This window comes from Rana temporaria, chromosome 6 (assembly GCF_905171775.1).
Source record: "Rana temporaria chromosome 6, aRanTem1.1, whole genome shotgun sequence".
Classification (NCBI taxonomy): domain Eukaryota; kingdom Metazoa; phylum Chordata; class Amphibia; order Anura; family Ranidae; genus Rana; species Rana temporaria.
Genome location: NC_053494.1, coordinates 211,825,668 through 211,838,391, shown reverse-complemented (window position 1 = coordinate 211,838,391; position 12,724 = coordinate 211,825,668). Strand labels below are relative to the sequence as shown.

General features: G+C 46.1%; 1 protein-coding gene across 1 annotated transcript in view; it reads left to right on the top strand.

The window, feature by feature from the left end:
- Window positions 1–6,903, top strand: part of XRCC5 (X-ray repair cross complementing 5) — a 109,194-nt gene extending 102,291 nt beyond the window's left edge. Inside the window, exons 18-21 of the mRNA XM_040358218.1 lie at window positions 1,583–1,679; window positions 3,150–3,217; window positions 6,429–6,497; window positions 6,584–6,903. Of these exons, the coding sequence (XP_040214152.1) occupies window positions 1,583–1,679; window positions 3,150–3,217; window positions 6,429–6,497; window positions 6,584–6,598 (249 nt within the window). The 3' untranslated portion in view covers window positions 6,599–6,903. The remainder of the gene's footprint in view (window positions 1–1,582; window positions 1,680–3,149; window positions 3,218–6,428; window positions 6,498–6,583) is intronic.
- Window positions 6,904–12,724: the final 5,821 nt, after the last annotated feature.

Here is a 12,724-nt window from a genome sequence, read left to right as displayed (position 1 = left end):
CACTCTCAGTGCCATCATGGGGCCTCCAATTTCAGGGCAGCGTGGGCTCAAGGACCAGCTGCTTTGGGGAAAGTGCAGGGGCCCCCAGGCATCTGGGGCCCCTGGGCAGTGCCCAGGTGTGCCTTCTCATTAAGACAGCCCTGGTCTGGAGGAGGACCAGAGGAGGGCTGGAGCTCTCCGGCAGCTGCAGCAGAGGTGCGAGGGCCACATGAAATGTATGTATAGACAAAACATGTTTTCGGTTTTATATAAAGTACGGAAGGACTACAAACCTTTTTGTTGCCATCTGTGCCTCTCTTAGGTAGACCTTTACACACACAGCTCCTGGTTCTCACTCTGTAACGAGCGATCGTGGGTGCCCGGCGGCGATTGCGCCTGCCGGGCACGCGAGCGGGAGGCGCGCTTCTATTGGCTGCTCGCCGAGATGACGTATAGCTACGTGCTCTCGCCCAGTAGAGCCGGCCGGCGGCTGGTCGGAAAGCAGTTAAAGGGGACATACCTGTACGCCCCATGTGCCCAGCTGTGCCATTCTGCCGACGTAAATAGTCGTGCGGCGTTCCTTAAAGTGGAGGTTCACCCGAAAACGTAATTTTTAACATTAGATTGATGCTCATTTTGTCTAGGGGAATCGGGTGTTTTTTTTTAAATCGAAGCAGTACTTACCGTTTTAGAGATGCATCTTCTCCGCCGCTTCTGGGTATGGTCATCGGGACTGGGCGTTCCTATTTGATTGACAGGCTTCCAACGGTCGCATACATCGCGTCACGATTTTCTGAAAGTAGCCGAACGTCGGTGCGCAGGCGCCGTATAGAGCCTCACCGACGTTCGGCTACTCGTGACGCGATGTATGCGACCGTCGGAAGCCTGTCAATCAAATAGGAACGCCCAGTCCCGCAGCCCATACCCGGAAGCGGCGGAGAAGATCTATCTCTAAAACGGTAAGTACTGCTTCGATTTAAAAAAAAACACCCGATTCCCCTTCACAAAATGAGCCTCAATCTAATGTTAAAAAAAAAAATTCGGGTGAACTCCCGCTTTAGGGTCCTTTCACACTAGCGGATCCGCTTTTCCGAACGGAAGAAACCCTATTTTTCTTCCGTTCGGCGGAACGGATCGGATGCAGACGGACAGACGGTCCGTCTGCAGCCGATCCCCCATAGGGCAGAGCGGAGCTGAGACAGGGCGGTCTCTGCACTGTGTGCGGGGACCGCCCTATCCGCCGACAGCTCAGCGGGGATCCCCGCTGAGCTTTGGCGGACACACGGAGCGGACCCAGAAACGGTCCGCTCCGTGTGAAAGAGCCCTAAAGCGGTTAAAGGAAATGTAAAGTGATTGGCTGATTAGCAATTTGCATCACCAAGCAATCTGAACAGGTGTACCTAATAAAGTGGTCGGTGAGTGTGTATTCTTTGCTAACGAACAGTATTTGTTATCACATTGCAATGGGTGAAGTTTCCGCTTTAAGAATAAAGACTTGAATAGAATTTTTTGCAAAGAATAATTTACTGTCACTTTAATCATAAAAATACTACTGTGTGGTGTATTTGCATTTTTATTGATCTGTTCCATTTTCTACTTTCAGCTGTCACAGGCTCAGATTTTTAATGATTTCCTCCAGTCGCTGAAAGAGAAGACAGCGGGGGGCAGCCTTAAAGAATTCTGGGAAATTGTCATTCAAGGTAATTAGAAATAGCTTGAAGGATACCTGTGCTGAGAGATGTACCAGGGCCCTGCCACAGCTGACCTCCTTCCCAAAATGCTCGGTCCTCTGGCTGTGGTGCGCTGACATGGACGCAAAAAATGTTGTCACAACCGTTTTACTTTGCAGCAAATTTAACCACTTGACTACCGCCGCCTCTACATATACGTCGGCAGAATGGCACGGCTGCGCAAAGCAACTTATATATACATCATTTTGAATTTTGCACCGCGCAGGCTCGCGCGCCCCTGCTGCGAGTTCCGTGCCCCGTGGACTCTATGTCCACCGGTGTCCTGCAATCGTGTCACGAAGCTGCAGAACGGGGGGATGTCCTTTTTTTTCCCACAAATAGAGCTTTCTTTTGGTGGTATTTGATCACCTCTGCAGCATTTATTTTTTGCGCTATAAACAAAAATAGCAACAATTTTGAAAAAAATTCAATATTTTTTACTTTTTGCTATAATAAATATCCCCCAAAAATATATAAAACATTAATGTTTTTCCTCAGTTTAGGCCGATACGTATTCTTCTACCTATTTTTTATAAAAAAAAAATTGCAATAAGCGTTTATCGATTGGTTTGCGCTAAATTTATAGCGTTTACAAAAAAGGGGATAGTTTTATTGCATTTTTATAAAAAAAATTTTTTTACTACTAATGGTAGCGATCAGCGATTTTTTTCGTGACTGCGACATTATGGCGGACATTTCGGACAATTTTTACACATTTTTGGGACCATTGTCATTTTCACAGCAAAAAATGCATTTAAAATGCATTGTTTACTGTGAAAATGACAGTTGTAGTTTGGGAGTTAACCACAAGGGGACGCTGATGGGGTTATGTATGACCTCGTGTGTTTACAACTGTAGGGGGGTGTGGCTGTAGGTGTGACGTCATCGATTGTGATTCCCTATAAAAGGGAACACACGATCGATGACGCCGCCACAGTGAAAAACAGGGAAGCCGTGTTTACACACAGCTCTCCCAGTTCTTCAGCTCCGGGGAGCGATCGCGGGACTCCAGCGGTGATTGGGTCCGCGAGTCCCACGGTCACGGAGCTTCGGACCACGGCTGGGCTTAAAGAGCCACGTACATGTACGTGGATGTGCCCAGCCGTGCCATTCTGCCGACGCAAATCGTTGGTAGGGGGTCCTTAAGTGGTTAAAGAATCTGTTAATGTAAACAAAAATGTTAGGGTGGACCTCCGCTTTAAATTTCTTTTTTTTTTCATCGCTTTTATTCCCATTACAAGGAATGTAAATATCCCTTGTAATAGGAATAGTGCGTGACAGGTCCTCTTTATGGAGAGATCTGTGGGCTAAACGCAGAGTGTGAATGAGGCTCTATGTCCCAGCCTGCTTGTGTGTTCTTGTACTTTTGAGTTAAAACACACCAGTCTGATATGCCTGGCTCAGGAGGTTCTGCCTGTCATTCTGTATTTTCTCTCCCAGATGTCGTGTCCCTGATCACATCCGAGGAATCGTCAGACAGCTCTGTGACTCCCGAAGAGGCCAAACAGGTAGGAGCGTTTCTGTATAACGAGCGAGCAGCCGTGAGCACCGGTAATCAGTTACTTGGATGCCGGCGATCTTATCAGTCACGATGATGTACAGACAGCTGCAGGTCTGAGCTCCCTCCCGCTGTGGCTTTGTCAGTACAGGATGTTCCTGCACGCCTGATATCTGTCTCCCGGCATATACAGCCCCCCCGACGACACTCGCCAGACTACCGAGCTCCTCAGAGAAAGGCCAAGAGGCAAAACGCGTACAGGGAGAGGTTGTAGTAGACTCCTGACATTCGGATAAATATTGCTGCAGACAGTTTAATCCATATTGTGCTACAGTGAAACAGCCAGCATATTTTCGGGGGATCCAAAGGTCCCCCTTCAATGGGGGGGGGCTTAGTAGGTACAGCAAGAGGTGCATTCTGGACAATGACACTGAAATAATCCTTAGGCTGGCTATATATGGTTAGAGTTCTGCATTCGGCGTCCATAGCCACCGCATGCTTGCCTTGGCCCCGCCCCCTGCGCCTGCATCATTGCATTTGATTAACGGCAGCGCGAGCCAATGATTGCGCTGCTATCAATCTATCCAATGAAGAGCTGAGATCCAGCAGGTTCGCAACGCAGGACTTTCCAGGGTTCAGGTAAGTATATGGGGCTGGGGGGGCAGTAAGGCTGCTTTCACATTGGGCAGCGTAGGTGCAGTGACGGTATAGCCGCGCTATTTTTAGCACCGCTATACCGTTGTATTTACCGTGATATTCGGGCGCTAGCGGTGAGGTTTTAACCCCCGCTAGCGTCCGGAAAAGGGTTAATACCGCCCGCAATGCGCCTCTGCAGAGGCGCATTGCGGGCGGTATTACCGCGGTTTCCCATTGATTTCAATGGGAAGGAGCGGTAAACACCCCGCTCCTATACCGCTCCAAAGATGCGGCTAGCAGGACTTTTGGAGCGGTCCTGCTACCGCACCGCTTCAGTGTGAAAGCCTTCGGGCTTTCACATTGAAGCCTGCAGGGCAAGATTTATTCATGCGGTATAGCAGCGCTGTACCGCATGAATAACGCCTCAATGTGAAAGGGGCCTAATCGTCAGATGTTTTTTCACCTTAACCCCCGGACCATATTGCTGGTCAAGGACCAGAGCACTTTTTGCGATTCGGCACTGCGTCGCTTTAACTGACAATTGCGCGGTAGTAAGACGTGGCTTCCAAACAAAATTGGCGTCCTTTTTTCCCCACAAATAGAGCTTTCTTTTGGTGGTATTTGATCACCTCTGCGGTTTTTAGTTTTTGCGCTATAAACAAAAATAGAGCGAAAATTTTGAAAAAAAAATGCAATATTTTTTACTTTTTGCTATAATAAATATCCCCCAAAAATATATAATTTTTTTTATTTTTTCCTCAGTTTAGGCCGATACGTATTCTTCTACATATTTTTGGTAAAAACTAGTGCTGTCAAACGATTAAAATTTTTAATCGCGATTAATCGCATTAATGTCATAGTTAACTCACGATTAATTCGTCATAAATTTTGATCGCTGTTTTCTAGCTGATCTAAAACCATTTTTGACATAAAGGGACACTTTTGGACAATCTACAGTTTTCAGGCAGAAAGAATAGTTTTTATTTTATAAAAGTACATGTAGGGCACTGGGCAGACCACTAGGGACAAGGGGGGGGTGTATTTTTTACATACAGTACTGTAATCTATAAGATTACAGTATACTGTGTGTATTGTGTTTGTTTACTTTTTTGAATTTGTCGCCGTTCTCCGCTCCCGTGCGTCGTAACGTCGCAGGGAACGGAGATCGGCGGCACACAGACACTGTGAATCGAGCGAGGAGGTCCCGCTCGATCACACAGCGGGGTGGCAACGCTGGATCCAGGGACAAGGTGAGTAACTTACCTGTGAATCCAGCGAGAAGGTAAGCCGCGCCGCTGCACACTCTGCACGTCCACCCCGAGCGTTAATCGCGCGATAAAAATATTGACGGCGTTAACATGGGTTTGCGTTAACGCCGTTAATATCGCGTTTAACGCACAGCACTAGTAAAAACAAATAGCAATAAGCGTTTATCGATTGGTTTGCGCAAAATTTACAGCGTTTACAAAATAGGGCATAGTTTTATTGCATTTTTAATATTTTTTTTTTTTTTTTACTACTACTAATGGCGGCGATCAGCGATTTTGTTTTGTGACTGCGACATTATGGCGGACACTTCGGACAATTTTGACACATTTTTGGGACCATTGTCATTTTCACAGCAAAAAATGCATTAAAAATGCATTGTTTACTGTGAAAATGACAATTGCAGTTTGGGAGTTAACCACAAGGGGGCGCTGAAGGGGTTAAGTGTGACCTCATTTGTGTTTCTAACTGTAGGGGGGTGTGGCTGTAGGTGTGACGTCATTGATTGTGTTTCCCTATAAAAGGGATGACCCGATCGATGACAGCGCCACAGTGAAGAACGGGGAAGCTCTCCCCGTTCTTCGGCTCCGGGGAGCGATCGCGGGACTTCAGCGGCGATCGGGTCCGCTAGTCCCGCAGTCACGGAGCTTCGGGTCGTGGGCGCACGCCCGCGACCCACGGCTGGGAACTTAAAGAGGACGTACCTGTACGTGCCTGTGCCCAGCCGTGCCATTCTGCCGACATATATGTGCAGGAGGCGGTCCTTAAGTGGTTAAGGTGAAAAAGCAGGAACCTTTACAACCCCTATCATTCCAATACAGGCTGAGCGGCTCACACACCTATCTCGGTTAGCAGATATGCATAGATACCGTGCATACCCAGGTAGAAGCATAAAAGAGGTCAAGTAGAGCATATAGGCCACACTGGAGACCAAGTCAAGCATCGGGAAGTCTCAGTTTGTTTAGGAAGATGAAGAAAGGGGGGTGGAGGGGTGAGAAAGGGAATTTAATTAGACTTCATCAGGTATTTCCGGTCCCTGGTCATCTATCAAAGACCTTATCAAATTTTTTCAGATGGCCAGCTTTAGTGTACACTGAAGATCAGAGAGATCTGCTGCTGTGTAACTAAAGCAAATCCCGGCTGTCAAAATGACAGCTGGGCGTTGATGCTAAATGAGGCTGGAGAGCTGCGGGGGGGGGGGGGGGGATTGCTTGGGGGTACGCTACGCTATATTTGAAGGAGTGTATTTGGGATCGTGTAGCACATCCGGTGTCTATATCTGGTTTGACATGTCAACTGTCCTTCGCTCTCTCACACAGTTCTTGGCCCAAGCTGAGAAGAAACCAGAAGACACCTCCATGGTGGAAGAAGAAGATGTGGATGATCTGGTAAGGAGTTTTATTGGATTATTCCTCACTTTACTCTTCCATAATATAAGACATGCCATGCTCACCTCCATTTCTCTTCCCACCAGTTTGATCTGCTTTAACCCACAACCCAGGAGGACACTACAGGAACGAGGCACTTACTGGAGGCGCAGGACCAAAGTCAACAATGTTTACGTCTGTCTGTTATGTTGTGTGTGGCCGGAGAATTGGGAGGGACGGTTTTGTATGATACAGAGTGGAAGGTGCTTGGGTAGTCTGTATTGGCATTAATGGAGTGCAAAAATTATTTGTAGGGTTAAATGAAGAGCTTTCAGAAATATTGAAACCACTTAAATGACGACTGTCATAGCACTAAGGAAATATTCGTGTCTGCAAATAAGGATTAAAACTTTAATTTCTATAATAATTTCTTCTGGGTTTTTTTTTCCTTCTATTTTTTTTTTCATTTTTTTGGTTTTCTTTTTTCATTTTTTTTTCTTTCATACTTTTTGTTTTTCATCCTTTTTTTCTTTTTTATCCTTTTCTTTTTATTTTATTTTTTATCGTGCCTTTTTTTCATCCTTTTTTTTCCCCATCCTTTTTTATTTCGTTTTTTCATTCTTTTTTTTTATTTATTTTTTTCTTCCTTTTTTTTTTTCATCCTTTTTTCTTTTTTATCCTTTTCTTTTTGTTTTGTTTTTTCATCCCTTTCTTTCAACCTTTTTTTTTTCCCATCCTTTTTTTTTGTTTGTTTTTGTTTTTTTTGTTTTTCATCCTTTTTTCTTTTTTATCCTTTTCTTTTTGTTTTGTTTTTTCATCCCTTTCTTTCATCCTTTTTTTTTCCCATCCTTTTCTTTTTATATCATCTTTTTTTTGTTCGTCCTTCTTTGTTTTTTTATCCTTTTTTTTTGTTTTGTTTTAGTATAGGTCTATGTTTGTCCCAAGAATCTTTAAATTCCCTAAGACCCGGTTCACACTGGGGCGACTCGTCAGGCGAAGGTTCTTGTACTACTTCGGGGCGACCTGCATTGACTTCTATACAGAAGTCATTTTGCAAGTCGCCTTAGATGTCGTTTTCATGTCGCCTGGCCGAGTCGCCCCCGAAGTCGTGCCGCCCCAGTGTGAACCGGCTCTTACTGTTGACTAACTCGCTACCTCTGCTGGATATCTTTTGTTTTGGAACAGGCTTCCAGTAGAGGTAGTGAGTCGGTCAACAGTAAGTGAATTTAAACATACTTGTACAAGTACTTTTTGTACTTGGGTAAAAAAAAAATCAAACGTGAGGCGGCGCGGTGGCCTATTCTGTGTTTTTCTGCTATTACTGTTGTATGTTTATCTTTCTGGTTATATTAGAACAGATAAATAGAAAGTCCTACAGTCCTCCTGGAACCAAATAACTGCTGTACACACCTTTAGGGCCAGTTCCCACCATAGAAACACAGTCAGGATGCGTTCCAGATGCTTTTCTGCATGTGCGTTTTTAATGCAGTCCAGTGCATTTTTTTCCCCTTTTTTTTCTTAACCTTAAAGGGGTTGTAAAGGTTCCTGTTTTTTCACCTTAACACATCCTATGCATTAAGGTGAAAAAACACCTTGCCGTGTCCGGCCCCCATGTTTTACTTTCCTGAGCCCAGAATTTCCATGGGTGCGATCACGCGTCGCTCTCTCCACGGGTTCTCGGCTCTTCATTGGATAGATTGATAGCACCGCTGCTGTCAATCAAATCCAGTGATCCGGAGGGCGGGGCCGAGTCATACACTCGGCGTCTATGGACGCCGAGTGTATGACACGGGAACGCGCCCGCAAGGTAACCCCCATCGGGAGAGCGCTTCCCAGAGGGGGTTATCTGATGTGGGGAGGAGCCACAAGAGCCGCCATGGGACCCCAGATGACCGGATTCGGGGGCCACTCTGTGCAAAACGAACTGCACAGCGGAGCTAAGTATAACATGTTTGTTATTTAAAAAAAAACTGAACCTTTAATATCACTTAAAATAAGGAAATGTGTGTTCCAGTGCGTTTTTGATGCATTTTACAGCGTTCAAGTGCAGGGAAAATGCAGCATGTTTTTTTTTTTTTTCTGGAATGCAGTGGAATTGCAAGCACTGGTGTTGAACTATGCCATTGAAAACTTTATAACCTACTTTCCATGCGTTTTTGATGCAGGAAAAGAAACGCACTGGACGGCATTTGTGGTGTGAACTGGCCCTTAGTAAGGATGTACACTAAAAAGGACTTGGGTTCGAGTCATGGCAATCAATTCTGACGCTGGCAAAGTTTGTGTAAGCTGGTCGTAGATGGATGGAATATTGGCCGGCTCAGCGGCGATCACTCAAGGTTCAATCCATCTATGGGCAGAATGTGTGTACTGAAGTCGATCGATGGTACCACTAGCCTGTCAGACTTTTTTGTATGCAGTCGCTGCTATAGCCGCCACCAGTAATTATTATTATTATTTCAGGTACTTGTATAGCGCTGTCAATCTACACAGCACTTTACATATATATTGTACATTCACATCAGTGCCTACCCTCAAGGAGCTTACAATCTAAGGTCCCCAACTCGCATTCATATACTAGGGCCAGTTTAGACAGAAGCCAATTAACCTACCAGCATGTCTTTTAGAGTGAAACCGGAGAACCCGGAGGAAACCCACGCAGGCACAGGAAGAACATGAAAACTCCAGGCGCGTAGTGCCGTGGTTGGGATTCAAACCAGCGACCCTTTTTTACTGCTGGGCGAAAGTGCTACCCACTTCACCACTGTGCCGCCTTTGTGTTCTGCTGGCAGGAAAGGCTCCCTGCTGCCAGAACACAATAGCGCTGCTGGTGGGATTCCCCTATCAACAATGACTGTGTTGATGAGAGAATCCAGTGGTTTACTTTCTTGTAACCCATGGTTATAAAAAAAGGAAAATTGCATCATCTATGGCTTGCCGTAGCTTACACACGAGTAGAACGATCTGAGAGATCTGCTTCTGTGTAAGGATGAGCTCCGGCGTGTTCGCACACCCCACGTGCAGAGCCCGCCAGGAAGTCGGGACTGCACTGTGCTAATCACAGGCAGTGAGACATTTCCCTATCTCTGCAGCCGCGTATCTGGACAATGTCTCACTGCCTGGGATTAGCACAGCGCAGTGCCGACTTCCTGGCGGTCTCTGCACGTGGGGTTTGCGAACATGCCGGAGCTCATCCTTACTTCTGTGTAAGTAGAACAAATCCGGCTGTCAAAATGACAGCAGGGAATTGATGGTAAATGAGGCTGGAGATCTGCGGGGGATAGAGGTTTTGAGTGTACTCTACACACCCAAAGTAGAGAGTATTTAAAGTGTATGTAATCCCTAAGGCAATACATTATCCAAATTTCTTTCCTTCAACCACAGGTTTTTCTCTCTGTAGAAGAGCTGATCACTGATGAAACTCAATAAAACAGATCTTTCATATAAAAGTAAGCAACCGCTATAAAATAGACCAACTCCCATGGCAACAACCGCTAGCTAAAAACAAGCAAAAGATAACAATAAACCCCTTTCCCTAGACCCCTTTCCTTTCCTTGTGGCCAGTTTGCAGTTTTACCTGAAAGATACAAAGAAAGTATAAAGGAGATTTTTAGGACTAACTCTGCAAAATAAGGTTTCTGTGCCAGTTTTTCTTTTTTTTTTTTTCATTATCCTGTTATTTTTCCTGTTTTGTTGTTCCTTGAGGACTCGAAATCTCTGACCAGCATATTTAACGCTGGGCATACAGATAACAGCTACCCTATATACTCGAGTATAAGCCGACCCGAATATATGTCGAAGGAAACCTACCGTATTTATCTTGCTATAACGCGCCCCGGCGTATAGCGCGCACCCCCGAACTTGAAGGAAAATTCCTGGAAAAAAAAAATACTTAGTTTGGATGCCCCTCGTCGGTGTCTTGCCCGTCGTCCATCGCGTCCTGCCCGTCGTCCATCGCGTCCTGCTCTGCGGCCTCGTCCGGTCCGGTGTCCTTCTGCGGCCATCGTGGTGTCCTCCCCGCTCGATCCCCGCTTCCCGCGCTGTGTTCGAACCACTGCGCCGAAATATACCGAGCGCAGTATAGTCGGGCAGGCTCGGCTCCTCTCGCGTAAAGGACGCACAGGACGTGACCGCGAGCCGAGCCTGCCCGACTATACCCGAGTGTACTGCGCTCGGTATATGTCGGGGCAGTGGTTCAAACACAGCGCGGGTATCGGAGTATATCGCGCACCCACAATTTTGCCCTGATCTTCAGGGCAAAAAAGTGCGCGGTATACGCCGATAAATACGGTAATTTGTACCACAAAAAGATGGGAAACCATATTGACTCGAGTATAAGCCTTGGGTGTATATCTGCATGCCTCACTGTGCCCATGCCTCACTGTGCCCATGCCTCACTGTGCCCATGCCTCACTGTGCCCATGCCTCACTGTGCCCATGACTAGACTGATGTTTAACATGGGAGTCTATTGGAAGGGCTGCCCGGCTTTGAAAAATCGGTGCTCCCCAGCTGTAGGTTCCTTTAGACAACAAACTTTGCACACTTGTAGAGGAGAAATGGGGCTACATGTGTGCCAATTCCTGGGTCCAGGGGACCTACGATCGGCCGGTGCCGGCTTATACTCGAGTATATACGGTATATGATTGTCCGATAGAACGATTTTACTGCGGTAGCTGATTGCACTAAACGGACGGTTCCTTCAATTATAAAATGCTTTTCATCAGTCAGGATAATATATTCGAATTCAACCGCATTGATTGCTTTGTTGTGCTGAACGGTCATTTTCAAGATTTGAAGGATTAAAATGTTTGATTGAGAATAAAAAAATGTAGCGCCAACCTATGTGAGAAAATGTGTCCACAAAGTGGCCCCAAAAGAACAGACACCCTATAGGGAAATATGTCCAAGAACTTCGCTGGGTACACAGTGGAAAGAAAGATCATATATACCACGAACAGAAAATAAATAACGTTCACGGTTAAATATGAATAAGTGAAAAATGCAAAGGTAAATAAAGCAATTAATAAGTCATGTAAATCTGTGTGACCACAGGTACAATTAATAAGCACATAAGTGAAATAGTCCCATGTATATGTGTGGGGGTGGTTCCTTATGATACATTCATAGCTTGTGACTATGTTCAAATATTCCCCTCAGTTGAAAAACAACACCTCTTCACACGGAAAGGCAAAGACCTCTTCTCATGAGCATTCCTTGGTAAGTTAAAGATAAATACTCTTACCGACTCCCGTTGACCCACATCTCACCGTACGGTGGGTAGGTCTCCAAGGCTTATATGGGCTCAGATACCCTCCAACAGCACCGATGAAGGAAGAAATCCTGATTCTGATGTTCCGGAAGGAGATGGAAGTACTGGCCCCAGGAGCGTCCGTGAGATGGTATGGAATGAACACTCCAAATTTCAGAGGGAAAAAAGGGAAAAAGAACACCTCCTCATGGTGTAGAAAATTTAATAAAATCTCTCTAAAGATATAAAAATATTTCACAGCAGGGAGAGAATCCAAACGGTACAAATGTATGTATAAAATCCCGAAAGATAAAAAGTTCCACACTTAAATCATCACAGCAGGTCAAATCACCACAACAAATCAAGAAATCCAAGATCAATAGCGCAGTGGAGATGATTGGAGTCCAGTGTGTCCGACCGGTTTCGTCCTCATAGACTTCTACTGGGACATGGAACTGGACTCCCTCACCTCCCTACGCCTGTAAATAATCCCCATAATTGCCTACCTGTTGTCCATGCATGCCACGCCATTCCCATCCGGCGTGCGTTCCACAGCCTGTGTGTTCCCCTTCCTGCGTTCCACGCAGCGGAAGTATGCCACGATCGTCCAATGGATTGTAAGGGGTAATCATACAAAAAGTCCCCTCCTCCTGTTTCACATATGTCCCTCTGTCCAATGTGAGGGAGTGTGAGTGGATAGCCCCGCCTTGCACCCACTGTCCAATCAGAGTCCGAGGCTCAGCCCAATGCTGTCCATCACTGAACTCGTCATCCAGAGGGGCGGCGATGACGGAAGCGCCGGTATCATGTGACCGCTTCATGCGCGTCACCCACGGCAAAAACGTAGTGACGCCGTGCGCTCCATCGCAATGACGGAAGTGCCAGTATCATGTGACCGCTTCATAACAGCCACAGCCTGTGTGTTCCCCTTCCTGCGTTCCACGCAGCGGAAGTATGCCACGATCGTCCAATGGATTGTAAGGGGTAATCATACAAAAAGTC